Source organism: Neofelis nebulosa, chromosome 10 (genome assembly GCF_028018385.1).
Source record: "Neofelis nebulosa isolate mNeoNeb1 chromosome 10, mNeoNeb1.pri, whole genome shotgun sequence".
NCBI lineage: Eukaryota > Metazoa > Chordata > Mammalia > Carnivora > Felidae > Neofelis > Neofelis nebulosa.
This window is the reverse complement of record NC_080791.1, coordinates 21,815,176-21,841,819: the sequence shown is the minus strand read 5'-3', so window position 1 is coordinate 21,841,819 and position 26,644 is coordinate 21,815,176. Positions and strand designations below refer to the sequence as shown.

General features: G+C 46.3%; 1 protein-coding gene across 6 annotated transcripts; it reads left to right on the top strand.

The window, feature by feature from the left end:
- Window positions 1-8,510: 8,510 nt before the first annotated feature.
- On the top strand, window positions 8,511-24,809 carry HEPACAM (hepatic and glial cell adhesion molecule). Of its 6 annotated transcripts, XM_058687172.1 has the most exons (8): window positions 8,511-8,698; window positions 9,271-9,376; window positions 19,388-19,729; window positions 20,446-20,727; window positions 21,015-21,114; window positions 21,660-21,901; window positions 22,034-22,104; window positions 22,634-24,809. In XM_058687172.1, exons 2-8 carry the CDS (start codon window positions 9,292-9,294, stop codon window positions 22,934-22,936), a joined length of 1,425 nt encoding a protein of 474 aa, XP_058543155.1. In that variant the 5' UTR covers window positions 8,511-8,698; window positions 9,271-9,291; the 3' UTR covers window positions 22,937-24,809. The 6 variants fall into 6 exon arrangements, with proteins under 6 accessions (XP_058543155.1, XP_058543157.1, XP_058543154.1 ...); XM_058687174.1 differs by lacking the exon at window positions 8,511-8,698 and having other exon boundaries at window positions 8,858-9,376; window positions 21,660-21,889; window positions 22,037-22,104; XM_058687171.1 differs by lacking the exon at window positions 8,511-8,698 and having other exon boundaries at window positions 8,858-9,376.
- The last annotated feature ends 1,835 nt before the right edge of the window (window positions 24,810-26,644 follow it).

Sequence of the window (26,644 nt, the reverse complement as noted above, 5' to 3'; positions counted from 1 at the left end):
TACGCAAAATAGAGGGAGTCAGTTGGTCAAGAGAGGAGAACAGAGCAGATAAGCAGAAAGATTTAGAGTTACCTACAAAAATTGATTCCAGAAACTGCCCCAGTGTTTGAGCTCTCCTATTCCAGATCCATGCAATATGCCTCTCCTCTGATGGCAACTTCACGGGGATATCTATTCTGTGAAGCCAGAGAAGTTTCACTAAGGACACTGCTTTAACATAAAGCAGATTTGCCCAAAATGAGTTTAATCTACCTATAAATTTTTATCTGTATTATCCACCATACTTTTGACTGTTTTAGAAAATGTACTCCTAAAATATAAAGGTTGCAATCATTAAACATACTTTAAAAATATGTCGCAGGTTCTTAAAGTATGTCAAAAGAAGAATTTTAAATATGTTTTCTAGAATAAGTAGCAAAGGACTCAAGGTAACTATTTGGAGAAAAACCAAGCCATTGATTTTTGTGTGTTCTGTTTTGATTGTTAATAATTCACTATTAATAGTCACATTTTCTGCATCCCAAACTTCTAGGGACAGCACATTAGCAGTCTAGAGAACAGAGCTTTGGATACAAACTTGGATTTATATTCTAGCTCGGCAATTGACTATCTGTGGTCAAATCACATAATCTGAGTCTTTGTTTCTTCATTTGTAAAATGGGAGCAATCAGGATTTTTCTGTGAGAATTCAGTAATATATATGAAATACATGATATATAATAGGTTTTCAATAAATGCTTATTTTTTTATTTTTTTTTATTTTTATTTTTTTAGGAATCAAGATAGAAGTCATCTCTTCTACCTTTAGAAGATTTTGATTTGTCTTCCCAAGCCTCCCTTCTATTTTGAAGTAGGTAATAGACTGCCCCACCTCTGACTGTGAGGTTAGGCACATGGCCAAGCTGGGGTGGTATTCTATTATGGTTATAATGATTGATCCAGAGCTGTGCATGTGACACAGGCTAAACCAACCACAGTCCTTCACCAAGATTTTTTTAAAACTAGCTTCATCTAAAATATCTCTGGATGACAAGAAGCACGGTCCCATATGTTAACCACTAGCTACATGTGGCTATTTAATTTTAAACTATTTAAAATTAGATAAAATGTATAATTCATATAATTATAAAATTTATAATTCATGTAATTCAGTCCCACTAGCCACAATGTAAAGTACTGAATAGCCATGTGTGACTGTTAGCTACTATACTTCACAATGCAGATACAGAACATTTCCATCATCACAGAAAGTTATGTTGGACAGCATTGATAATCTATAGAATCTGGCAACCATCAAAAACTATAAGAAGGTTTGAGAAAATGAAGCTGACACCAAGAGCTAAGCAAGGGATGAGTAATAATCAAAATGGCTTTTAAGTATCTTAATTCCAATTATTCCAGCTCCCTTCAAGATTTTGTTACACAGTACAAGAAATTTTTCCCTTTTTGCCTCAAATAGTTCACATTGAACTATCACAGCCAAAAAGTCTTGACAAATCAAGACAGCAAACCAGATGCAGAATCCTGGAGGGCTAACTTGGGCAAAGAACTCTGAATAAGACAAAGCTGAACCCTACAAGTACCACAACAAGGGGTGAAAACTTTGGCCTGTCTTCAAGGTCACCTTCCCTATAAGGGGTCCTCTTTTAAGAAAATTTGTTTCTCCCCCTGTTTCGTGTAACATAATCCAATTTAGTGGCCTTGGACTCACTATTGGGGACCCAATCATTCTCTTGCTGATTAGGCTTTGTTTTTTTAGGTCCTGTTGTCTGCCTTATCCTTCTTTGTTTCACATCTTGTGTCAGAGCCTTCTTTTATTCTACTGACTTTTACATCGGTAGGCAACCTCTTTCCAGAGTATAGTGTATATAAACACTAGACCAAGAAGCACAGGCTGAGTCTGGACCTTGCCAACTTATAAAACGTGTGACTTTGAACAGGCGACTTAGCCTCCCTGATCTTCATGATGATCTTTAGGGAAAAAAAAAATACCTGCCACAAAGGGTTGATAGAAGATTAAATAAAATAATAATTTAAAAGGCAATTTGCAAGAGGCAATGCAAATGTATTAGCAATTATACTTGCTTACAGATTGAAATGTATCTCTCCCAACTATATTTAAGCACCTATATTGTGCTTAAATTGTGTCTTCCTTTCCTTTCGAATGTGCCGCCTTTCCTCTTATGCCACATCCCACTCCTCCTATTAACGTCTAGAACATGGAGTGCTCTTCACACAGTACGGAATTATTAGATGCTGGCTAGCTGATTTGCATTTCTGTGCCTCCCCCACTGGGAGGAGGGAGAGTGGGGGAGGGAGAGAGAGGGAGTGTGACAGCAAATTCTTCCCTGGGGGCAGGACAATGGTTGTTGGGAAGACACCATTTGAGGATCTAGAAGGGAAACAATGAAGCTTTTCATGAGTTGGGGGGGATTGTGGCTCCCCCAGGATTTTTCAACCTGTTTTTATTTAAGTACTGAAGCTTTACAAGAACAGAACTCCAGAGATGTCCTCTAGAATGTCCTCACTACATCTTAAATAGGTCTGCAAAAGCATGATCTTTACAACACTTTAATGCCAATTAATTTCCCTCCTTTGTTCCTCTGGAGAGTTGCTGAATAGGGCGCGTTCAGCAGCCATGGACACAAGCCTGAGTTCCTCCCAGTTTCTGAGGGGGCGGGAATTCTATTCAGAAGTCAAATATTTACTCTCAGCATAAAAGGCATTGATGTTTTTCCGTTTGCCAGCATGGAAACAGGCGCATCTCCTCTCTGCCTTACTGAAATTCACCCAGGACCCCTTGCTGTCCCAAGATCATATACTTCTCCCAACACACACCCCACTTTTTTGAGATACCCTATGTCTGCAGAGGGCTTTTCCTCTGAGGGACTCCTCACATTCGAACCGAAGGCCCTGAAAAGGGCAGGAAGAGCCTTTTAACCAGTCTCCACTTTCTATTTGACGTTTCTCAGAAGTAACCTGGAGTAAGGCTACCTAGGAGAACTTTAAATAGGAAAAGGAAAGACAAAATGTCCTTTGCCGGTGGGGGGTGGGGGGGTGGGTACATTTCTTGCTGTCCAGATCCCCAAAAAGCTTGTTTTGTTCAAAGGGAGCTAGCTAATCTGTCTCTTGTTCAGTGGTTGCTAGAGCAGCTAGGCCCTGCCTCCTTTGAACACAAAGCCTCACACAAATTCCTTGTTTCCCAGGCAATGCACTGCAGTTCTACAAATTCTCTGGCTGATGTTGGCATCCTGATTCCTCCCTCTCTCTCTCTGTTCTGGCAAATTGAATTTATGTCAGGGACAACTCCAGCACCATTCACATATAGGTTTATGGAACCAAGAATCAAAAACAGCTTCAGCAATAATAGAGGGTGTTGGGGGTAGACAGAGAGGGCCACCTTATGCTCTGGAGCTTAGCCAGAGAGTTGGTGCTGGGGGGTAAAAGATTAGACCAGGACGAAGACTCCAGCACAGGGGAAGTGGATTCCTATTGCTGAGTTAGGGAGGTGGTCAGAAGCCCCAGCTTTATTGGTGATCAGCCTGCAGCTCTAATCCAAGCTCTGCCACTGAGTAGCTACAGGACCTCAGCAAGTTGCTAACTTCTTGGAATTTTAGATTTTCTTGTTTGCAAAGTGGGGTTATCATGTCTACCTAAAAGGGATATTAGGAGAATTAAAGGAACAAATAGATACACTATGCCTGACAGAGTACAATGAGGAGTAGTTTACACACACACACACACACACTCACAAACACACCTATATTAGTTTTTCATGCTGTATAACAAATAGCAACAAATTTAGCAGCTTAAAACAATATATACTTGTTAGCTTACAGTTCCTGTGGGTCAGGAGTGCAGGCTTCACTGGCACATCTGCTCGAGGTCTCACCAGACTTCAGTTCAGGGGTTGGCTGGCCAGCATTCCTCTCCGAAGCTTGGGGTCCGCTTCCGGGCTTCTGTGGTTGTTGGGAGAATTCAGCTCCTTGTGATTGCAGGGCTGAGGTCCCAGGTTTCTGGCCACCTTTTGGCAGAGGGTCGCCCTCGGCTCTGAGAGGCCACTGGCAGTTCCTTTCCACCTAGCCTTTGCCCACCACACTGTTTACAACTTCAAAGCCAGCAGGACAATCCCTGTCTGGTCTGCTGAGCCTGAGTCTTCAACAACATAACCTAATCAAGGGAGTGGCTATTTTACTGCCTTTTGCCATATTCCATCAGCTAGAAGCACACACATTCTGCATTTGTGTAGTGAACTTTTCTGGAAGTTTCGAAGAAGTCAAAGGAAGAAGAGTTTCACAGTGTAGCTGTGTGAGCTGTTTTTTTTTTCTTCAGCGGCGCCCCCCCCCCCCCACCCAGCAAGTGGCTCTCTCGTCCCTTCTGTCCCTTCTTTCCTTGACTTCTCTCCTCTCTGCCCATCCCTTCCCCAAATTCCTGTTTATTTCTAAAGCACAGCAGTTTACCTTTTTGTTCCTTGACTTTTTATGCTTAAGACCTTACCTTCTACTCCATGTGATGTATTTAAATCTTTTCCTTGCTAAAGAAAATTCCCTCTCTAAGAGGGGTTTTGGTTCCATTTATTTGTTGATAGATTCTTTTTCATTCTGCTACTGAAGATTATTTACAATCTAGTGGAAGAACAGATATGGCTCAATTAATGCCAGGAAGTGAATGGAGAGAAAGAGAGGAGAGGGCTAAATATAAAAACCACCACTGGTATTATGGTATTAATCAAGCCAGAACCTCTCCAGTAGTATCATCAGTGCCAGCACAATCTTCCTGGATTCTGGAGACAAAGAAACAGGCCAGATGGGTGGAGACATTTTTAAATCTAATGGTCGAATTGTTAAAATTGGTACTTATATACCAATTTGTGTGTGTGTGTGTGTGTGTGTGTGTGTGTGTGTGTGTGTTTTACCTCTTCTTGCCTCTACTATAAAGTAACATTAGGAGTCCTGGGTTGATCGTTACATAACAGGGCAAGTTACTTATCTTCTCTGTCTCTCAATTCCCTCATCTAAGAAATGAAGAAGTGGGACAAGGTAAATCTCAGATGTTTCTTGCTGTGGAGTAAATCTACTGTTCTGCCATTCCTGCTAGACCTTCAGTTCTTTGAAGGTGGAGCTCATATTTACACTTCCCAATTCCCCAGCCAGGAATTGTATTTCCTTCTCCCCCTATTTCCCATAGAGGTCTGTGTAGGGTGCTGACTTATTCAAAATCACTAAGTAACTGCTTCCTGTCCTGGGGATGGAATACTTGTGAGTTTAAGTAGGCAGGTATGCGTGTGTGTGCGTGTGTGTGTGTGTGCGTGTGTGCGTGCTGGGAGCTCCATTCTGAGCCTTGGGGGCCCTATCCAGGTGCTCAGCACAGAGGTGTGAGTACAGCAGGCCAGGGCTGTCATGGGTGCAGGGATGAGGAGTTGGGATCCCAGACCCCCAGAGAAGGGGCCAGATGAGGAGCGGCCAGAAGCAAGTCTGTGTAGCAGAGCCAAGAGGACTGGGCCATGCTGCTCGGAAGAGGACAATGCCTCTGGAAATGCATCTATTGGAAGTGCTCAGAGGAGAGAGGGGCACAGGTCTTGGCTAAGCAAGGGCATTACTGTCAAGCGGTCCATCAACATCAAATTGTTTGAGCAGCCACATTAAGCAGAATTGGGCCCTGCAAGGAGACTCATAAGAATGAAGAGTTATAGTCCCTGCACTGGAGAAGCTCCCAGGCTAATGAGGATATGGCCACAGTAACATTTTCTGATCTAAGAGTGGGGCATGAAGACTGACAAGTATTAATGGACCTAGAGTTGAAGAGACGTAATATTTATGATCAGGATATCCTTATGAAGTTTATCATCAGTAGTAAGATGAGACAGACATACCCATAGAACACATGGAAGGAGAAAACTAGGTAAGCCAGGACAGGTGGCATAAATGTTACATTATGTATGAGAATAAGTTGGCTTGACTGTTATCTTATGTCTCTGTAACCCAATTTCTTATCAGTACCGCCCCCCAAAAGTGAATCCCAGTTATTTCTGGGAATTCACAAAGAGGTGCTTTATCTGTGCTCACAAACTAGTCTATTGTCTTGCAGTCATTATTTGGTGCCCTCTGTGCACTCACTCCTCTCACTCCTCTGCCCCAGCTCCCCCTTCACGGCCATCCTCTATTGCATCCAGTTGCTTAAGGTGCCCCCCTCAAATTCTCATCCATGCAATATTCAGCAACTGTTTGCAGAGAACCTACTCTGCGCCCTGCCCTGTATTAGGCAGTAGGTCTACAGAGACCAGTAAGCCATAGTTCTTCAATAAGAGAGCTCTCTGTTTTAAGGGAGAAAGGTACATAAGCAGATACCATAAGCTTCTGTAGGCCTATTCATTTTAAAAAGACCCGAAGCAAGGGGCACCCACATGGCTCAGTGGGTTAAACATCCAACTCTTGACTTTAGCTTGGGTCATGATCTCACAGTTCATGAGTTTGAGCCCTGCATCGGGCTGCTCGCTGAAAGTGTAAAGCCTGCTTGGGATATTCTCTCTCTCTCTCTCTCTCTCTCTCTCTCTCTGTCTCCCTCTCTCTCTCTCTCTCTCTCTGCCCACATATGTGAGCTTTCCCTCTCTCTCAAAATAAATAAACTTAAGAAAAAAAAAAGACCTGTAGCAGGATTGCAAGGGTGCTGGTTGGACACTCGGCCACAAAGCAACTGCAGTGTCTTCGTGCCCTTACAGCTGCTGTCACCTGCCACAGAAGCCACTCACAGCCCCCCAGGCAGCAGGGAAAAGCTAACTATTAGTCTATCCTGGTAAACTCACTCTGACCCGACTATTTTAACATTCTCTTGAAGTGTCTCCGTCACTGCTTAGACAACTCTGGCAACTGCTCATTCAATCTGTTTAGGTTCCTCCCCCAACCCAGCTCCTCTCGAAGGAGCGTTGGGGTGAGTGTAGGTGGTATGGCTTAGGTGACCTCGTGACAAGAGGGGAGATGGTGTCTGTAGGCCTGTGTGGCATTCTCAGGACCCCCGCTGGTCCCTGCACCCCTCGAGGTTGCTCCCTGGTGTGGTGAGCTACATGCTGACCCCACACCAGCAGCTGTTGTCGGTTCTTTGCCTCTTGGCACTTCTGAGCCCCCTCGGGGGAACTTGTGGGCACTTTGGGGCACTCACATATTCCATGGGTATAAGGAGCCTGAGGTTCCCCCCTAGGGCAAGAGAAGGGAGGATGTTGAGAAGTTAGATCCCACTTAGGTCTCCTGCTATCACAATTTCCTTTCCATCATCCTTCAGGCTAAAAAAGGCAGACTCCAGCCTTTCTATTTCCTGAACATAATATCCTGCTTTTACTCTTAGACAATAAGCCTCAAGGCCTAGCCATCACAGGCAAAAGAGGCCATTTATCTATACTGTACAGCAGAACAACTCTGTGATCCAGGCCACAGGTTGCTCTGTGATATGTGGAAGTGCTAGTTAGAAGAAATTAAAATAGCCTTTTGTCCTTTACAAAGACTGGCTCACAAGCCTTTTGTCTCACTACTGACTCTAAAATACTATTTTAGGGACACCTGGGTGGCTCAGTCGGTTGGTTAAACATCTGACTTCGTCTCAGGTCATGATCTCGTGGTTTGTGGGTTCAAGCCCTGTGTTGGGCTCTGTGCCGGCAGCTCGGAGCCTGGAGCCTGCTTCAGATTCTGTGTCTCCCTCTCTCTCTGCCCCTCCCCCACTTGTATTCTGTCTGTCTCTCTCTCTCTGCCTCTCAAAAATAAATAAACATTAAAGTTTTTAAATAAATAAATAAAACACTATTTTAGATGTCAGAAACTGGATATTGACTTTCTCCTTCTCACTGTATGTCTGCCAAAACAAAACTAACTTTATCAGAGGCAGACAGGTGCCTTGAGCTGTGTAGGGGAAAGTCATAGGCACAGAGATGCAAAATGAAAACAAGAATCTCATTTACGTATTTCAGAATATTTTTTTGGAGTTCCTCTGTAGAGTTAAAAATCAATGCTTCCCTCTTCTACTCTGCACCCTTAGGCTCAGCTGAGCCATGCAATGAGTCTTCAGTTCTAGAAACCTGACCTACTCAGGCTTTCTCCAGGATGTAACAAGAATATTTCCAAAGGTAGCCACCACATTTACACAACTAAGACCCGGCTTATAAACCAAGAGGGGAGCTGTAACTTTGGTCTCCTCAAAATGTAAAGATCACTACAGGAATGAAAAAGAAGAGGCAGGTTTACTTTTTAAGTTTAAAATGTTATCTCTAACAATTTCCAAGGTACCCCACTGTACTAAACTGTCATCAGTCCTCCCAACAATTCCTATAAGGAAGCTACTGTTTCCCCAATTTTTAGATGTGAAATTGGAGGCTTAACCAGACTGTGAGCCCTTCCCAAGATCTCAGTTAGTAAGCATACATTCCAGTGACAGTGCCCGTGAGAAGGTGTGGACACAGTCATGAGGGGTGAGGTGGAGCTAAGGGTGTTTTTCCTCATCACAGCCTCGAGACAAAAGGAGATATCAAGGCTGTGAAGCTGGTAACAGAACCCCAGGATGCTGGCTGTTAGAGTATTACCTTCATCTGTGCTCTGACATGTTCTAGAAAAGTGGCTGGAGGCAGGGGAATGAACAGAATGGCTTCTGGAAAGAGGTCCCCAGCATCTATGTGATTCTGTGATAGGAGAGAGAATCCCAAGCAGGACCAGGACAGGTATGAAAATAATAGAATTCAAGCCATTTTCCAATCTTCTTCCTTTGGGGTGGAACAGGGGTTTTCCATTCTTCAGCAGTTCTCTGGGATCTCTCTTTCTCCCAGCTTTTTAAAAGCTCCTCTCCCTCCCTTTTCAGAGCTTATTGGAGGTCTGTCCCTGGCACGCACCCTCCTTCGCAGGAACAAGGAGCGTGAGGTGGAGACAGGATAGGTTGGGACACAAGATCCAGTTCAGAGTGTGTCCCAGCCCAGTCCCCTCACGGAGCCCAGATCCTCATCTCCCCCTGGTAGTGGGGCTCAGCGCAAGCAGGCAAAGAACTGATGGGACCCATCAGATTAGAACCCACATTGGAGATTATATCCTAAGCAGATACCCCATTCTGAACTGGGGATGTAGCGCTTTGAAACTAGAAAATGCCAGGTCTGAAAGAGAGGAAAGAACAAGTCCAGCAATACACAGGGCTCTGTGTATTCAGAGGGAAGTTGGCAGGGTTGTGTTCGGGCAGAGAAACTCCGAGTGGTACAAAGGGACGTGCCCAGAGTGGAGAAATCATGCTAATTGTCTGCACCAGAGCTGGAGAACGCCACCCAAAATGAAGAGAGAAAGGGGAGCCCTGTCCAGAGCCTTCAGTGCCCTGAGCCTCACCCCTTTTGTCTACCTTCTTCTGATCCAGACAGGTAGGAGACCAGAAGGGTAAGAAAGGGTCTGGAGAGGGGACCCGGTACTTTCAAAAGAGAGGGAGGGGGAGTTAAAGGGCAGAATGACTTTAGGTTGGGAGGAGGGGAGAGAGCTCAGCTGCCGCCCCGTGGGAAGCATCTCAGTGAATTCAGGCATTAGTGTTGAATGTATTTCTTCATTCTGTGTGCCTCCCGCCCAGCCCCTGCGCCCCTCCCCCAAAAGGCTGCATGACTTTGGAGCTCCCACGGCATTCAGTACATTAGATAGAGGGCAGTGAGCCATTTCTTATGGGATGTCTTGTTGGCGTGGGCCAGTCAGGCATTCTTTCCAAGGGATCATGATGGGCTTGGAGGGGTGGGGGAGATCTGGGGTTTGTGCCTCCCCAACCCCCACCCTGGCTTCTCTGAGCACAAAACAGCAACGGAGATGAAATAAGCTTTGGAGATAATGAGCCTTTTGGTTTTTGGAAATAACACCAATCCATCCATAACTCACCCCATGCCCTAGACACCTACCTTCTGTACTGCCCCCTACCAACTCCTTAGAGAATTGATCTTACTTTAAATAGATGTGTTTCTGTGTGTGTGTGTGTGTGTGTGTGTGTGTGTGCGTGCATGTGCGCACATGCACACACACATGCACTATTCCAGAGAGCCTAGAAATTCACAGTTTGGTGAAGCAAACAGATGCAGAGATCATTTTAATAAAATGCAGAAACTACTATGAGTCAGATACACAAAGGATGTCCAGGATCAGAGAGAGGTCACCTACTCCATCCAGAAAGCTGGTGCTAGAGGTGCAGGGTGGGGTGGGGGAACATCAGGGGAGGTTTCCTGGGAGTGTCTGGACTAAATTTTAAAGGATGAGAAAAAGAGGTAGGTGTGAGAGTGTGCATTATAGTTGGAAAAGTGGGTAAAGGTCAACATTTTAGAATAGCATCCTGTGTTTAGTAGGAGCCCAGCCATTCACCACTGCTAAAGAGGAAAATATGAATCAGGCGAGAGCCTTGGAAACCATACTAAGATCCCTGGAATATAATCTATAAACAGTGGAGGAGGGGAAGGGGTATTAGGCGGTTGGTAATCAGGACTGGCAGGACCAGATTTGTATTTCAGATAGCTCACTCTACAGGGAGACATTGGAGAAGAAACCAGAGGCAAACATGAGAGGAAAGGAAGCCTGTATCCATTTGCTAGGGCCGCTGTCATAGAGAATCACAAACTGGGTAGCTTAAACAACAGAAATGTATAGTATCACAGTTCTGCAGGCTGAAAGTCTGAGATAAGGTCACAGGCTCTTCGGGGCTCTAGGGAAGGATCTATTCCAGGCCTCTCTGCTCGCTTCAGGTAGTTCCTTGGCTGGTGCCAACGTAACCTGTTTTCACAGGACATTCCCCCTGTGCTTGTGTCTGTGTCCAAACTTCCACTTTTTATCAGGACATGAGTCATGTTGGATTAAGGGCCCAGCCTACCCCAGGATGACTGCAGCTTAGCAATAATCCCATTGCCAAAGAAGGTCACACTCAATATACTGAGGTTAAGACTTCAATATATGGATTCAGGAGTGGACACAATTTAACCCATGACAAGGCTATTGCAATAGTTCAAGAGAGAAATCACATGAGCTGGAATTAGAATAAAAAGAGGGAGAAGCAGGCACATGGAGATAATATTTTGGAGGGAAAGTCAGGACCTAGTGATTGACAGGAAGTAGGAGGATCCAGAAAGGGAGGTAGGATTTCTGTGTGAAACTTGAACCGATCACTGGGATGGGGTCTTAAGTGTGATAATGAGTCCTGACCAGGTTGAGGTTGAAATGCCTAAGAGACATTTGTGGGGAAATGTTGAAAAGCCTGAAGTAGGGGTGGGGACAGGGGAGAGAAGTGAAGAGAGACAGGTGAAGCTCTCAGCCTATAGGTGAGATCCAAAACAGTGAGAATGGGTAATATCGCCTAGGGGGAGAAAATGGGCTAAACGTGGAGCACTGAGTAACCCCAGATTTGTAGGAGGTAGAGGGGGAAAAGGCCGGCTGAGGAGACCAAGAAGGAACACGCAAGAGGGACAGAGGGGAAACTAAAAGACTGTGGTGTCCAGAAAGGGAGTTGGAGTTTTTCTGATAGCATCAAAAGTGTCAAAGAGGTCCAGTATATCAAGGGCCAATTATATCTGCAACTATTATTATCATTATCATTATTATTATTATTATTATTATTATTATTTTACAATTCAAAGAGTTTGTTGGATACAGAAATTCAGAGGCTAACTCTTAGCCTTAGTGAGAGCGGTCTAGTGGAAATTACAAGGTCAAAGGTAGGCAGTCAGTGGATTGGGAACACGAAGTGCTCAATGTAATATACCAATCGGAGTTCTCCCTAAACGCTTTCAGGAATGGTAAGGAAACCATTCATCGAATGGTAAGGAAAAAAATTATAGAAAGATCTTGTCAGTCAGCATGACCAAGGGAAAACAAAAAGTGACAAAGTCTCTTCTGTGTGGGAACATGTTACTCAGTATATGCGGCAAAAAACATTCTAAATATAAATTATGCTAATAGGATGTGATTTATGACCTATGGTGGGTAAAGAGGTAAAGAAGTACAGGGTCAGGCCACTGTACTGCTGTGGACTCAAGAACAATAAAAAGCTGGGATTCCATAAGGAATTTCTGCCATCCTCACTATATTAGTTAGGAAGATACTAGCATCTGTAATGAATCCCAAAATTTACGTTCCTGGCACTAGCCATGTAATAGTACGGTGTGGTTCTAGACTAGGCCCGGGATGAGGAAGTGCTCTGATTCCTGAAGCTTTTTCAGGGACCAAGCTGATAAAGCTCTCTGTCAGCTTCCAGTAGTCACCCCGAGGTTTATCTCCATTTCTTTCAGGCAGAGAATTTTTTTTTTTTAAAGGAAAAACATTTTTCTAAACTAGCCTAGAACTGGTACCTATCACTTCCACTGGTTCTACTGGCTGGAACTTGGTCACATGGCCATACCTACCTGCAAAGAAGACTGGGAAATGTAGTTTTTTAAGATTGATGCTTAAAGGGGGCAAGTAATAGTCTTTAATGCTTTGTCCCTAATAGGGACAAATGAGGCTTTCCTAAACTGATCACAGCCCAAGTCATGAAACATTCAAACAAGGTTTTTCTAGAGGCTGACATATAAACATAAACATGGCATGCCATAAATCTACATAATCTGATTTGCAAAATTTTCCTCTCCCAGATCCTAGAACTATTCCATCCTCCAGGGACCCAATGGGAAGAAGTCCCCTACCTGGGTTCCACCCGTTTAGCCTTAAGATCACCTTCACATTGTAGGTGCTATCCTTTTCTTCTAACAGACATATGCACAGAAATGCATTGAGTGTAAGGATATGTTGATAAACCTTTAAAAAGTGAATGAACCCATGTAATCAGCCTCCAAGATCAAGAAATAGAATATTTCAGCATCTCAGAAGCACCTCCCCCAATACTTCAGTTACTATTGCCCTCCCCCAGGGATACAGTGATATCCTAACTTCTAATAGAATATTTCAGCATCTCAGAAGCACCTCCCCCAATACTTCAGTTACTATTGCCCTCCCCCAGGGATACAGTGATATCCTAACTTCTAATACTGATTAATTTTTCATGTCTTTGAACTTCATATAAACTGAATCATATGCCTGCATTCTTTTGTATCTGGCTTCTTTGGCTGAACTCCAAATTTGTTGTTGTTGTTTTTGAAGGGGGGTGGGGGGACCAGAGGGTCCAAGGTGGGCTCGAACTTATGAAGTGTGACATCAAGACCTGAGGTAAAGACTGATGCTTAACCAACTAAGCCACCCAGGCACCCCACAATTTGTAAGATTCATTCATGTTGTTGTTGAAATTGTAATTTGTTTGGTCTCAGTGCTGTATGGTACTCCATTGTATGCATACACCACAATTTATTTATCTATTCGGGGCGCCTGGGTAGCTCAGTGGGTTAAGCATCCAACTCTTGATTTCAGCTCAGGTCATGATCTCACGGTTCATGAGACGGAGCCCCTCTGTGCTGACAGTGAGGAGCCTGCTTGGGATTCTCTCTCTCCCTCTCTCTCTGCCCCTCCCCTGCTTGCACACAAGCATGAGCGTGCTCTCTCGAAATAAATAAGTAAACATTAAAAAATTATCTATTAAACTTTTATAGACACTTTGGTTGTTTCTAGTTTGGGGCTTTGTCAATATAGTTGCTAAGATATTCTAGTGCCTGTCTTTTGGTGAACAGATGTACACATTTCTTTGGGGATACACCAAGGAGTTGAATTGTTGAGTTATATGTGGTTAGCCTTAGTAAATATGGTCAAACAATTTTCAGAAGCGATTATGTCCATCTACATTCCCACCAGCAGTGTAACAGAGCTCCAGATACCCCACATCTTCACCAACAACTGTGTTTTCTCTTTTTCATGTTAGTCATCCTAATGAGTAGGCGGTGGTATCAAATTATAGTTTCAAATTGCATTCCCATGATTATTAATAAAGTTGTATCTTTTTCATACCATTATTTGCCATTTGGAGATCCTTTTTTGTGAAGTACCTCTTCTAAGTCTTTTGCCCATTTTCTACTAAGTTTTCTGGATTTTTAAAAAATTATCGATTTGTAGGAGTTTAAGAAATATATTTTGGATATGAGTCCCCTAAAGGGTATATGCATTGCAAATATCTCTCACTCTGCAGCTTGCCTCTTCACTCTCTTAATGGCGTCTTTTGATGAACAGAAGCTCTTGATTTCACTGTGTCCAATGTATCTTTTTTCTCTTATGGGTACCACTTTTGTGTCCTGTTTAAGAAATCTAAGAAATCTGTGTCTGCCCTCAAGTCACAGAGACATTCTCCTATGCTTTCTTTTCTTTTTTTAATGTTTATTTATTTTTGAGAGAGGGAGGAGACAGAACATGAGCAGGGGAGGGGCCAAGTGAGAGAGACACACACAGAATGTGAAGCAGGCTCCAGACTCTGAGCTGTCAGCGCAGAGCCTGACGCAGGGCTCAAACTCACAGACTGTGAGATCACGACCTGAGCCGAAGTTGGATGCTTAGCCCACTGAGCCACCTAGACACCCCCTCCTATGTTTTCTTTTAAAAAAACACATTGTTTTACCTTTTGCATTTAGATCTGCAATCCATCTAGGATTGATATTTCTGTAAGGTGTGAGGTAAGGGTCACAATTCATTTCTTTCCTACATGGTCCAGCGCCACTTATTAAAAAGATAATCCTTTTCTCAGTGCACTGCAATGTCACCTTTGTCGTTAGCCAAGTGATCATATATGTTTATTTTGGGCCTCTCTATCCTATTCCATTGATCTATTTGCCTATTCTCATGCCACTATTACAAAGTGAACCTCCTGCGATTTTTATTGGTATTGTGGTAAACCTGTAAGTTGGTTTGGGAGAACTGACAGCTTAACAATAGTGCTAGTTCTGATTTAAAATAGGATAAATCTCCATGTGGCATCTTAATACCTAATAGCTAGGTATGCGTTACTGGACATCTATACTCTTTGAGCACAGATAAAAGGTATATAGACCCCTGTCTTCCTGGATCCCAAGGGCCTTCTTCACAATTTCTGTTTCCTGGCTTTCCCCTACGTTCCTGAGTGGTTGACACTTAAAATGATTTCACACTCTTGTAGGCCCTTGGAGGGCTCAACAGATACCAGTGTAAGAACACAACACAGGAACCTCAACATGTATGCAATCAGTGGTACACCTCTAAGGAACAGAGGAGGGGGTTGTTTTCAGAGCATCGTTCGTTAGGAAGAATATGAAAAACCGAAAGCAGAAAGCAAAAAGTTTTCCATTTAGAAAATCATGCTGTGTGCTGTCTTTGGATTATTGTATTATTGTAGTTCTGGTCCCTGCACCTCAAAAAAGAAATAATAGAATTGGAGAAAGCCCAGAGAAGTGTGTCTATGATGGTCAAAGGGACTTCCTTGTGGTGGCAGACACAAACGAGACAAAAAAACAAACACACACACACACACACACACACACACACACACACACAAAGTCTATAACTGGAGTCAATGGTGTTAGTGAGTATGAATTAGGTGTATAAAGACCAAATCCTAGAATACATGTTTGGCATTGTTTCATCGACACTTCTAAAAGGAAAATTCAAGGCAAATACTGGTAAGAGAAAAATTTTGTTGTTTTTTTAAAAAATTTTTTTAACGTTTTATTTATTTTTGAGACAGGGAGAGACAGAGCATGAACAGGGGAGGGTCAGAGAGAGGGAGACACAGTATCTGAAACAGGCTCCAGGCTCTGAGCTGTCAGCACAGAGCCCGACGCAGGGCTCGAACTCACGGACCGCGAGATCATGACCTGAGCCAAAGTTGGCCACTTAACCGACTGAGCCACCCAGGCGCCCCAAGAGAAAAATTTTGGCAAGCATAAAGGAGCACATAAAGATCAGCAGATGATGGTTGCCTTAAAGGGAGAGGCTATGAAGGGAACCCAAAGCTACTGGCAGGTACATTCTCATGCTTTAAAGCTTGACATTCCTTGGTGTCACAGCTGGTCAGAATCCCACTTGAGAGGGGCCACCCATCTGACCCAGCATGGCATCATTTAAGTTGACAGGTAAATCTTGCTGTGATGTCAATTTCCTTTTGTTCAGCCTCCAGTGGGAACAGAGACTTTCTACATAATGATGCCTCAGAGACTCAAGCACCATGATTAAGTTAATCGCTTCTCAAGGTTGAATAGCCCTAGTCTCTTTTATTTCCACTGTGGATCCTAGTTGTTAGCCATTTCCTCATTTCTGTGTCCTGCTTTGGCACCCATCCCAGTTCACTGTGTCCCCTGTTAAGTTGTGGAACCCTGAACTTAATACCGACTCCAATTTTGGCTAGAGTTTTGGGAAACAGTGTTTGCTCAGCAAAATACTCTCTTTGTCAGCTTCCGAGAAAGACTGCTCCATTCACTTCTGAACATGTGTACAAACACCCCTGCAATTCGTGGGCGTACCCATGTTCCTGCACATGAGGAAGGCGCCCACCTACAGGAGGGGGAAGCCTAGGGCAATCCATATGTTATAGGTTTTCCAATGTTTTTATGCAGAAGAATCAAATTTAAACTGGCAGAAAGAACTGACCTGAGCTGGGAAGACATCACAAAAGGACCACGAGGACCTTGTACGGAATAGGAGAGATATAAGACAAGGGAAGCCCAAGGGAGGGCCAGAGAAGAACGAAGGAAGAGAGAATCCCTTTCACTTCTCTTTGGGGCTTGGACTATCACTTCTCAGCTTCCTAGAAGGAGGAAATGAGAACCCTCAAGGTTTGGTGGTTGGGGTGGCTAAGCCCCAAGATGCCTCTGCATATACCACCCTCACGTGCAAACCCCACTGCTGCAGACTATGTCCTGAATAGATGTTCCCCAACTATTTGATCACCACCACCCTGGCCTTTAATGAAACTCAATGACTCTTTTCAGGGCCACCTCAAGTCACACATACCAAAGTCTATTTGCCTCTTCAGGTTAATCCGAAAGCTTGCTTTTCTAAATCAAGCCAAGCCTGGGACCTAGCAGTTGCTAGGTAAGAAATCTTAAGAAATTAACAGTTGGAAGAAATCCTAAGGATTCTGTGGTTAAATGGATTTCAATCTGATACAGACAGCCAGAGGGATTCCTAGTAGCACCCCAAGTTTTTGGGGAGGACAAGAGTCTAGTCTCCACCACCTCTTCTTCCAAATTGATGAGCCAGAACTAGATTTCATTTGTTTTCATCTTCATACATGGTTCTATGGGAGCAAATATATCTTTTTTTAAATGTTTATTTATTTTGAGAGAGACAGAGTGTGAGTGGGGGAGGGGCAGAGAGAGAGGGAGAGAGAGAATCTCAAGCAGGTGCCATTCGGTCAGCACAGACAGAGCCTGATGCGGGGCTCGATCCCACAACCCATGAGATCATGACCTGAGCTGAAACCAAGAGTCAGACGCTTAACTGACTGAGCCACCTAGGCGCCCTACCAAATATCTTTAATAAAAAATATTTGAGGGGCACCTGGGTGGCTTAGCCAGTTCAGCATCACACTAGATCTCAGCTCAGGTCTTGATCTCAGGGTTGTGAGTTCAAGCCCCACCTTGGAGGGGGGCTTATTCAAGCCACATGGAGCCTACTTAAAAAAAATTTTGACAATATTTGATTTGGCCATTCTACTTCCCCAAAATCAAAAATCCTCTCAATAACAAGCATATGATATTCATACATATGGCAGCTTTAATCATTCTAGGACTTAAGGTTTCATGATTCAACCTTCATACTTAAGGTTTCCTGATTCTAACAGACCTGGCAGGTATGGGATCATAGAATGTCAGAGCTGAGAAGGCCCCTTGTGATCATCTGGCCCCAAAACCTTATTATGCAGAGGAGGAAACTGAGGCATAGAGAGGTGAAAGAACAACAATTGGCCTTTCCTTGACCCCTTCCAAAGATGATGAGCTTGTTACTTAACAAAGCATTTGTTCCAAAAATTGACTAAATACGTTTATTAAATTTGCTTCAATCTCCTCAATTCATCTTTTAGTTTAATTCCCTTTTGGTTTGGTCTGGGTCCTCTAAGCACAAGGAGAAGAATAAGGAAAGGAAAGGTACAATTTGCTTCCCCAAATCTAAACAGCAGTAGTAGCAGAGTGGGAAACTGGAGAGAAAGAAAGAGGGAACTTCAGGGGTGTGTTACCATCAAAGAGAGCAGCTGGGGGTGCAGAGAGACTGAGAACCTGACATGTATGTGTCTGTTTAGCTAAACTCAGCCCCGCTCCCAACTGACATCCCTCCCAAAAGAAGACCCTCTTTTGGGTGGTTGTGTTGCTCTGCAAGGCCATGTAACACCAATGAATGGCGTCTGTTCAGGTTCCAAAGCTTCTAAGAGGTCTCTGAAATATGAGATATGTCTCTAGATGGGGCAACCATTAGACAAGATAGTAAAATCCCAGAATTTCAGGGCTGGAACAAATGAATGAGACATCAAGATTACCACTTATTTCACCTCTCTGAGTCCCAAACAGGTAAGTGACTTTTCCCAGGTCCTAAGTCAACAGTAAGGGCCCAAGTCTCTGATGCTCACTCTTGTGTTCTCTCTACTACACAATAATAACTGATGTATGTGTTGTGCTCTTCCATTGTGAACTTGATAAGGCAGTTGTTCTTGTTATTGTTTGCATCCTGAGTTTCTAAACAAGAAGAATGAGGCCTAGAATGATGGCTTGCCCAGGTCCACACAGCCTGTCAGTGGTGGAGCCCAATCTCATAAGGCCTTTTGATTCCAAACTCTTTGTTCTACCCATCCCAAATCCCTCTTCTATAGGGGTTGCAAGTCGGGCTGGCGTCTGGGTGTATTTCAAAACCTCAGTTGCAGGACTATTCGCCCCCAGGCAGGTCAAGTGAAGTGTTACATGCAGCAGGGGCAAGGAGAGGGGGAGACTCTTGGTACGAATGAAGAATGGTCTAGTTGTCTTCTGGCCCCTAAACTTCCCCTTTATTGGCACTGTCTTGTGACATACTCCTTTCTTTATGAATCTGTGTTCCCATGCTTCTCCATTCTCTACTTTCCCAATCCCCAATCAAGAAGAAAATCTGACAAATTCACCCTGAGATCTGTGTTTGTCTGTTTTGCTCACTGATCTATCGCGAGGACACGGAATAGTACTCAGTAAATGTTTCTGTGAACGGAGCACATAGCGCGTGCGTTGGCCACAGGTCCTCCTCGAGAGGAGGCAATGGAGAAAACTGCCAGAGGTAGAGAGCCAGGGAGAAGAAGGACTTAGGGCAAGGGCTGGGTGTGAGGGGTGATGGAGAATCAGAGGGGCCAGAACTGTAGTAGAGAGGCATGGCACCAAAGGTAAGAAGGAAGGACTGCCAGGGAGTGAAGGGCCCAGAGGGTGAGGCACGAAGACATCAGAGGACCTAAGGGAGGGAGCAGGAGTAGGGAGCCACGGGCCTGACACTGCCATCTCCCCATGGGCGTCTGTTCACAGAGCCCCTCGAGGGGGTGAACATCACCAGCCCGGTGCGCCTGATCCATGGCACGGTGGGGAAGTCAGCCCTGCTTTCCGTGCAGTACAGCAGCACCAGCAGTGACAAGCCCGTCGTGAAGTGGCAGCTGAAGCGGGACAAGCCAGTGACCGTGGTACAGTCCATCGGCACAGAGGTCATTGGCACCTTACGGCCTGACTACCGAGACCGCATCCGCCTCTTTGAAAACGGCTCCCTGCTTCTCAGTGACCTGCAGCTGGCCGATGAGGGCACCTATGAGGTTGAGATCTCCATCACGGATGACACGTTCACCGGGGAGAAGACGATCAACCTCACTGTAGATGGTAAAGTGCTCTGACAGGGAAGGGGGCAGGGCTGGTGCCTGGGACTGGGGCAGGGTCTGCCCTGTACACTGGCCAGACCCTGGGAATCGCAACACAGAAGCCACCGGGGAGCTGAGAGACACCACTGGACACCAGAAGTTGGCAGATAGGCCACAGTGAACGTGTATAGTGTGTTTACTACGTACCAGAAACTATTCTGTGTTTTGAAATATACTGACTCATTTAATGCTTATAATAAGGTAGGGATAGTTAATATCATTATTCCCATTTTGTAGATGAGGAAATTGAGGCACGAAGAGGTTGAGTAACTTGCCCAAAGTCACACAGCTAGCACATGATAGAACCACTATTTGAACCCAGACATTTGGACCTGGGTTTCACTCAACTGAAATATGTTTCAGGCTGGGCCAGTTTACGACATCTTGAAAGGGCATTTGAGAAGAAGGAAGGGAAGGCCCATGAGGGCGGGGACCATGGCTATCTTGTTCAGCATTGTACCCTCTGCACTTAGTAGGTGCTCAGCAAATACTTGGTAAAGAAATGAATGAATGAACGAACGGATGGGTGGGTGATGGGGAAAGATGGGACCGAAGATCCCTGAAGGGCCTCTGAGACCACAAATTGAGTTGTGATATATTAGAAGGCGGGAGGTAAGAAGGGGAAGGGAAAAGCTGTCTGGCCCATGGCTCACAGCCTCTCTCACCCCCGGGACTCAGTGCCCATTTCCAGGCCACAGGTGTTAGTGGCTTCGACCACTGTGCTGGAGCTCAGCGAGGCCTTCACCCTGAACTGCTCACACGAGAACGGCACCAAGCCCAGCTACACCTGGCTGAAGGATGGCAAACCCCTCCTCAATGACTCGAGAATGCTCCTGTCCCCTGACCACAAGGTGCTCACCATCACCCGCGTGCTCATGGAGGACGACGACCTGTACAGCTGTGTGGTGGAGAACCCCATTAGCCAGGGCCGCAGCCTGCCCATCAAGATCACCGTATACAGTGAGTCTCCCTGCCCGCCTGCCCCTAGGACTCAAAACCCCGAGAGGCAAGTGCTATGAGGGACTGAGGACATCCCAGACAGAGTGCCCCTGGGTGGGGAGAGGCAGAGATGGGCCAACTTTCCATGGAGGACAGCAACAGTGGGCAGTGGGTTCAGTGAGTTCTGCCATGGGCCAGCCATGCTGCTTGGGGCTCCTTTTCTCTTCCTTCCGCTGCAGGAGCTCTGCTCACCATACTTGCGGCCCCTCTGAAGTCTCCCTCGCCTCTCTGCCTCTCTCTCTCCCTAGGAAGAAGTTCCCTCTACATCATCTTGTCCACAGGAGGCATCTTCCTCCTTGTGACCTTGGTGACAGTCTGTGCCTGCTGGAAACCCTCCAAAAAGTCTGGGTAACTCTCCAAGCTCCACACCCTGACACCCTAATCCTTCAATCTGTCCCCACCCCGAGCTCTGTTCTTTTCTTAGTCTCGTAAATACTTATCCTCCCAGGACCCTGCGCCTCTTCCCGGGAGATCCATCTTACCATTCCATGTGTTGCGTATGGAACGAGCCACATCATGTGCTCACCGCCCCCGACAGCCCGGTGCTGTAATAACGGTCACACTTGCAGGGCACCTTTTGTGGGCCAGGCACCAAGGTTGTGGGCAGTGAGCTGCCTTTTAAGTATGATCATCTGCAATTTACAGATAATAACACCCAGACTCAGATGTGTTAAGTGACTTGCCCTCAGTGCTAGCCACAGACGCAGGATGCAAGCCTAGATGTGACTCATTCCAAAAGCCTATGGACTATTGCTGCGCCCACTGTGCCCAGCCCATCTCCCTGTTACAAGGACTCTCCTACTGCCACCAGATTCCTCTAGGGACCCTGCCCCCAGGCCCTCTCCTGCTCATGCTCAACAGCTCTGTTCAGAAGCTGGTGGGTTGATTTGCAGGAAGAAGAGGAAGCTGGAGAAGCAAAACTCCCTGGAATATATGGATCAGAATGATGACCGTCTGAAACCAGAAGGTGAGCTCCCAGCCACCCACTCACCCATCCCATCGCCACTCAGATCAGTGGGCTGCTGGGAAAAGGCAGAACTGGGACACAAGGAAGCCAGCTCTGCAGGGCCCCTTCCTCCACCAACTGCACGAAGACTGCAGAGCAGGGAGAGGTGCGGCCAAGGTAGGACCCCAGGTATTCTGGATCCTTTGGTGGAGGTTGTGTTGGGGCCTTGACTGGCCACTTGGGGAGCAAAGAGTACAGGTGCTGGCTGGTGGCAAGGGCTCTGTACCTGGGCCAGCCACCCCCATTCTTCACCCTGTGCAGCAGATACCCTCCCACGAAGTGGCGAGCAGGAGCGGAAGAACCCCATGGCACTGTATATCCTGAAGGACAAGGTGAGCGGCTTCCTGCTGGTGCCCCACAAACACACAGTGAGCCCTGCCACGTTCTGCTGCTGGGTAGCCATACCATGCTCGTGTCTCTTTCCAGCGCTCAGACTAACCCTGAGAAATACTTGCCTCACCCGCACTTTAGGGATTAGAAAACTAAGGCCTACAGAGGTGAAATGACTTGCCCAGGATCGAACAAGTAAATACACATAAGTGGCAGATCTAGGCTTCAAACCTAGGTCTCTGGACACCAACTCTGGTGATTTCCCCCACTATACTACAACTAAGTCTGTCCCAGGCTGTCCAAGCCAAGCGGGAAGAAGACAATACGGGGACAAAGCACTCAAGTTAGTGCATTTGAACATTTCCTGAGCACTTACTTACCAGGCACTATGCTAAGGGGTCTGTATTGCAAGCAAAACCAGACGTATGTCTGCCGCCTTCCACGAGGTGGGAGTGTGGAGGGAGCCGTGCCCGCCTCGGTATTCCCAGCGCCCTCGAGGGGACGCTCACCCCGCGGCGCGTGTCCTTGCAGGACTCCCCGGAGCCCGAGGAGAACCCTGCCCCGGAGCCTCGGAGCGCCACCGAGCCCGGCCCGCCAGGCTATTCCGTGTCGCCGGCGGTACCCGGCCGCTCGCCGGGGCTGCCCATCCGCTCGGCCCGCCGCTACCCGCGCTCTCCGGCGCGCTCCCCCGCCACGGGCCGGACGCACACGTCGCCGCCCCGGGCCCCGGGCTCGCCCGGCCGCTCGCGCAGCGCCTCGCGCACACTGCGGACTGCGGGCGTGCACCTGATCCGCGAGCAAGACGAGGCCAGCCCGGTGGAGATCAGCGCCTGAGCCGCCTCGGCACCCCCGGGGGGTGGGGGGGGGGGAGCCCGGCAAAGCGGCCGGGGCCCGGGGGAAGGCGGGGGGAACGCGGCCGCCGCCGCTGCCGCGAGGGGCCAGGGGAGGGCCCCGCGGGGACGAGTCTCGCGTGTGGGCGAGTGTGAGCATGCGCGGGTGGGGGACGCGGTGGGGCAGGGAGGAGTGGCTCTAGTGGTGAAACTGGGTCGCGTCCGCTCCTGTTTCACCAGCTGTGTTCTTAGTGGGTATGGGTTGTGCCCTCTTAGGACCATATAGATTATTAAATTTCTGGCCCAATCCCCCAAGGGTCTTATGAAAACTAACATCAGTAACCTAACTCCCGTGACTATCCAGTGCCCTTCCTAGGGAGCTCTAAGCTTCCACCCAAACTTCCTTCCCTCTGAATGAACGCCTGGTTCCCTAGGACACTTTTTCGGCAAGCTCAGATTAGTGAGGCCACTTGCCCAAGAGGAACAACTGTCCTAAACTAAGGGGAAATCAGATGCCGGTTACTGGGTGTACAGAGAGGACTGTTCTGAGCATCCGCGGAATCACTGTGAAGGCAGTGCCTCGGAGCACCCTTCTCTGGACACCTGGTACCTGGGGACCTACCAGTTTGGTGAGGCAGGAGTCAAGTACATTGCTTTGGCCCCTGACCTGAACCCTAGCAAGGGCAAAGGATTCAAGCCCCTGCCCCGTGCTTGTGCTTGGCCTCCTCCCAAAGCCTCCCTCTGGGTATACCAAGAATTCTTTCCTCCTTTAGCCTCTATTCCTATAGAGAAAGGGGTTCTCCCTCCCCTGGCCCACAAAGCTACATCAAGTGAAGAACTTTCTAAAAACCCTCACACCTATGCCTTCTCCCTGGCTTCCTTACAAAACAAGCCTTTCAAACAATCATTGTCCCTGGGGAAGGTCTCTGGTCTTCCTTCAGCTGTAAGAGAATAAGGTTCCAGTCTGCAGAGTAATGGTGGGGGAGGGGAGGAGGAGGAGGTTTACTGCTCCCCAGGATGGCAGGGAGACAAGATCCAACCCTTGGCCTCCAGCCTCCCACCTGCCCTGCTCCCAGATGCTCAGATCCCAGGAGACAGAACAAGGGCAGACTCCCTAAGCACACACACATAGAATACAGAGAGGCTGGGCCGCTGTGTCACCAGGCCATGCCCATGTTACTGAACTCTTGAACAGTTTGCAAGACAGACAGTAATCTACTGTGCAAGGAGTGAGGGCAATTAAAACACTGAAAGAGAAGGAGGGCCTCTGTGTTCTAACCTCTCTTCCGTGATGCCTTTGGGGCCCTTGCATCCCTGGCCCCTCTCCAACCTCCTGAGCTCCAGCCCTGACTCTCCGCTATCTCACAGAGACCCCCCTGTTCCCTGCCCTGCCCCTCCACACTGGGGCAGGTTTTGTGCCAACCCCAAGGGCAACAACATTTCTAATCGGCCCCCTTCACCCTGACCTCCACAGCATGCCCCTCCCAGCTCCCTCCCTGTCCCCATAGCCAGGACTGCTCCCCTCACTCTCCCAGGTGCCTCATCCAGAATGAGGTCATGCCTGGAGGGGAGAGTTGCTCAGGCAGGTGGAAGACGGAGGACTTGGAGAAGGGGTGCAGGCTGCTCAGCCTTGCGAGACGGGGTTGGAGTGAGGGAGATGAGAGCATGCTGCACCCCCTGCCCTGGTGCTGAACCCCTGACGGGCTGGCTTCCCAGGCTCAAGCCAAATCTGCCTTAAATCCGGGGGGGGGGGTGGTAAGTAAGGAAGTGGTTTTGGTTTGGTTTGCTTTGGTTTTGATCTTCATCTTTGTATTACCAGCATCTAGCAGAGTGCCTGGCACATCCTGGATGCTCAATAAACTTTTAATGAAATGGAATGGCAACTTTATTGCTCTTGAGTGAGGAGAACAAAGAAGACAACTTAAAAATACCAGTCCTTTCCCTTTTCCCTTTTCCCTTTTCTTCTCATTTTCCATCGTCATTCTTCAGCCTCTTTGCAAATCCCAAATTGTCCGCTTCACAGCCATCACTCACTCACCATGTATTCATTCATTCATTCATTCATTCACGCATTCATTCACTCATTCATTCCAGTGCTCTTTCATTTATTCAACAAATATTTGTTAACCTACCATGCACTAGGCCCTGTGCTAGACGTTGGGGAAACAGTGTAACTATGCCATGACCCCTACCCAGAAGATAGTCCCATGGAGTAAGCAGATCAGCACAATACAGTGTAAAAAATGCATGCCAGAGATAGATACAGTGTCATCTGACACCATGTAAAAGCATCATCCAACTTAGATTAGAGGTATCAGCAAAGGTATCTTAGAAGAGAAGGTCTGAACTTAGATTAGTTGATCAGGTGAAAAACAGGATGAAAGAACACATTCCAGGGAGAAGGGGCAGCATGTATAAAAATTTGGAAGTAGAAGGTAAGTCCAGACTACTTAGCACTTATTAAGTGTGGATTATCTAGGGGAAAAGGTTTATTTTAGCACTATAATGGAAGACTAGACTTGGGCCAGTGGCCGGGTGAGAGGGCTGAGTCTGAGACTCCTGGATTAAGTTGGTATCATAGAAGGGAGTCCTAAACTTCTTTTTATTTTTTAATTTTTTTACATGTTTATTTATTTTTGAGAGAGCAGTGTGTGTGTGTGTGTGTGTGTGTGTGTGTGTGTATGTGTGTGTAGGGGAGGGGCAGAGGGAGACAGACACAGAATCTGAAACAGGCTCCAGACTCTGAGGTGTCAGCACAGAGCCTGATGCAGGCCTCGGACTCACAAGCCATGAGATCATGACCTGAGCCAAAGCCAGATGCTTCACCAACTGTACCACCCAGATGCCCCCACAAGCTTCTAAAATAAAAATGCAAATCCTTTTTGGAGAAAAGCATCTCCTAAAATTTTCAGAGTTTAAGACCAGTCAAAGATGAGTTGATCATGAAAGTCCATTAGAAGGAAACGAATCACCATGAGTGGGAGTCAGCAGTTATAAGAAGCAATAGATTTAGAACCCTAAGACCTTCAGATATTGAAATTATCAGGTATAGAATTTAAATAATTAAAGGGACGCCTGGGTGGCTCAGTCGGTTAGGCGTCCTACTTCAGCTCAGGTCATGATCTCGCGGTTTGTGGGTTCAAGCCCCTCATTGGGCTCTGTGCTGACAGCTCAGAGCCTGGAACCTGCTTCACTTTCTGTGTCTCCCTCTCTCTCTGCCCCTCCCCAGCTTGGACCCTGTCTCTCTGTCTGTCTCAAAAATAAATAAACACTAAAAAAAATATTCGAATTTAAATAATTATGAAATGCCAGAAGAAATGAAAGACAAAATTACAGAAATGAACGATCAATAAGAGACTGTCAAAAGCAACCAAAGTTGAACAGGAACAAAATGGAACTTTTATAAATAAAAATAAAATGTATTAAAATAAAAATGTAAATGAGGAAATTAAACAGCACATTACATACAGCTGAAGAGAGTTCGATTGGAAGATGTTTCTGAAGAAATGTAAGAGTAAGGCACAGACCAACAAGGGGATGAAAAATATGAAAAAGAGAATAAGGGATGTGACACACAGAATGAAAAGATCGAACATCTATTTCATCAAGAGCTCAAGGTGGAGAATAGAGAGATGGAGGAGAAACTATTTTAAGAGTAATGACTGAAGTTTTTGTAGAACTCATGGTAAGTGGAAATATATAGGAAGGTTAA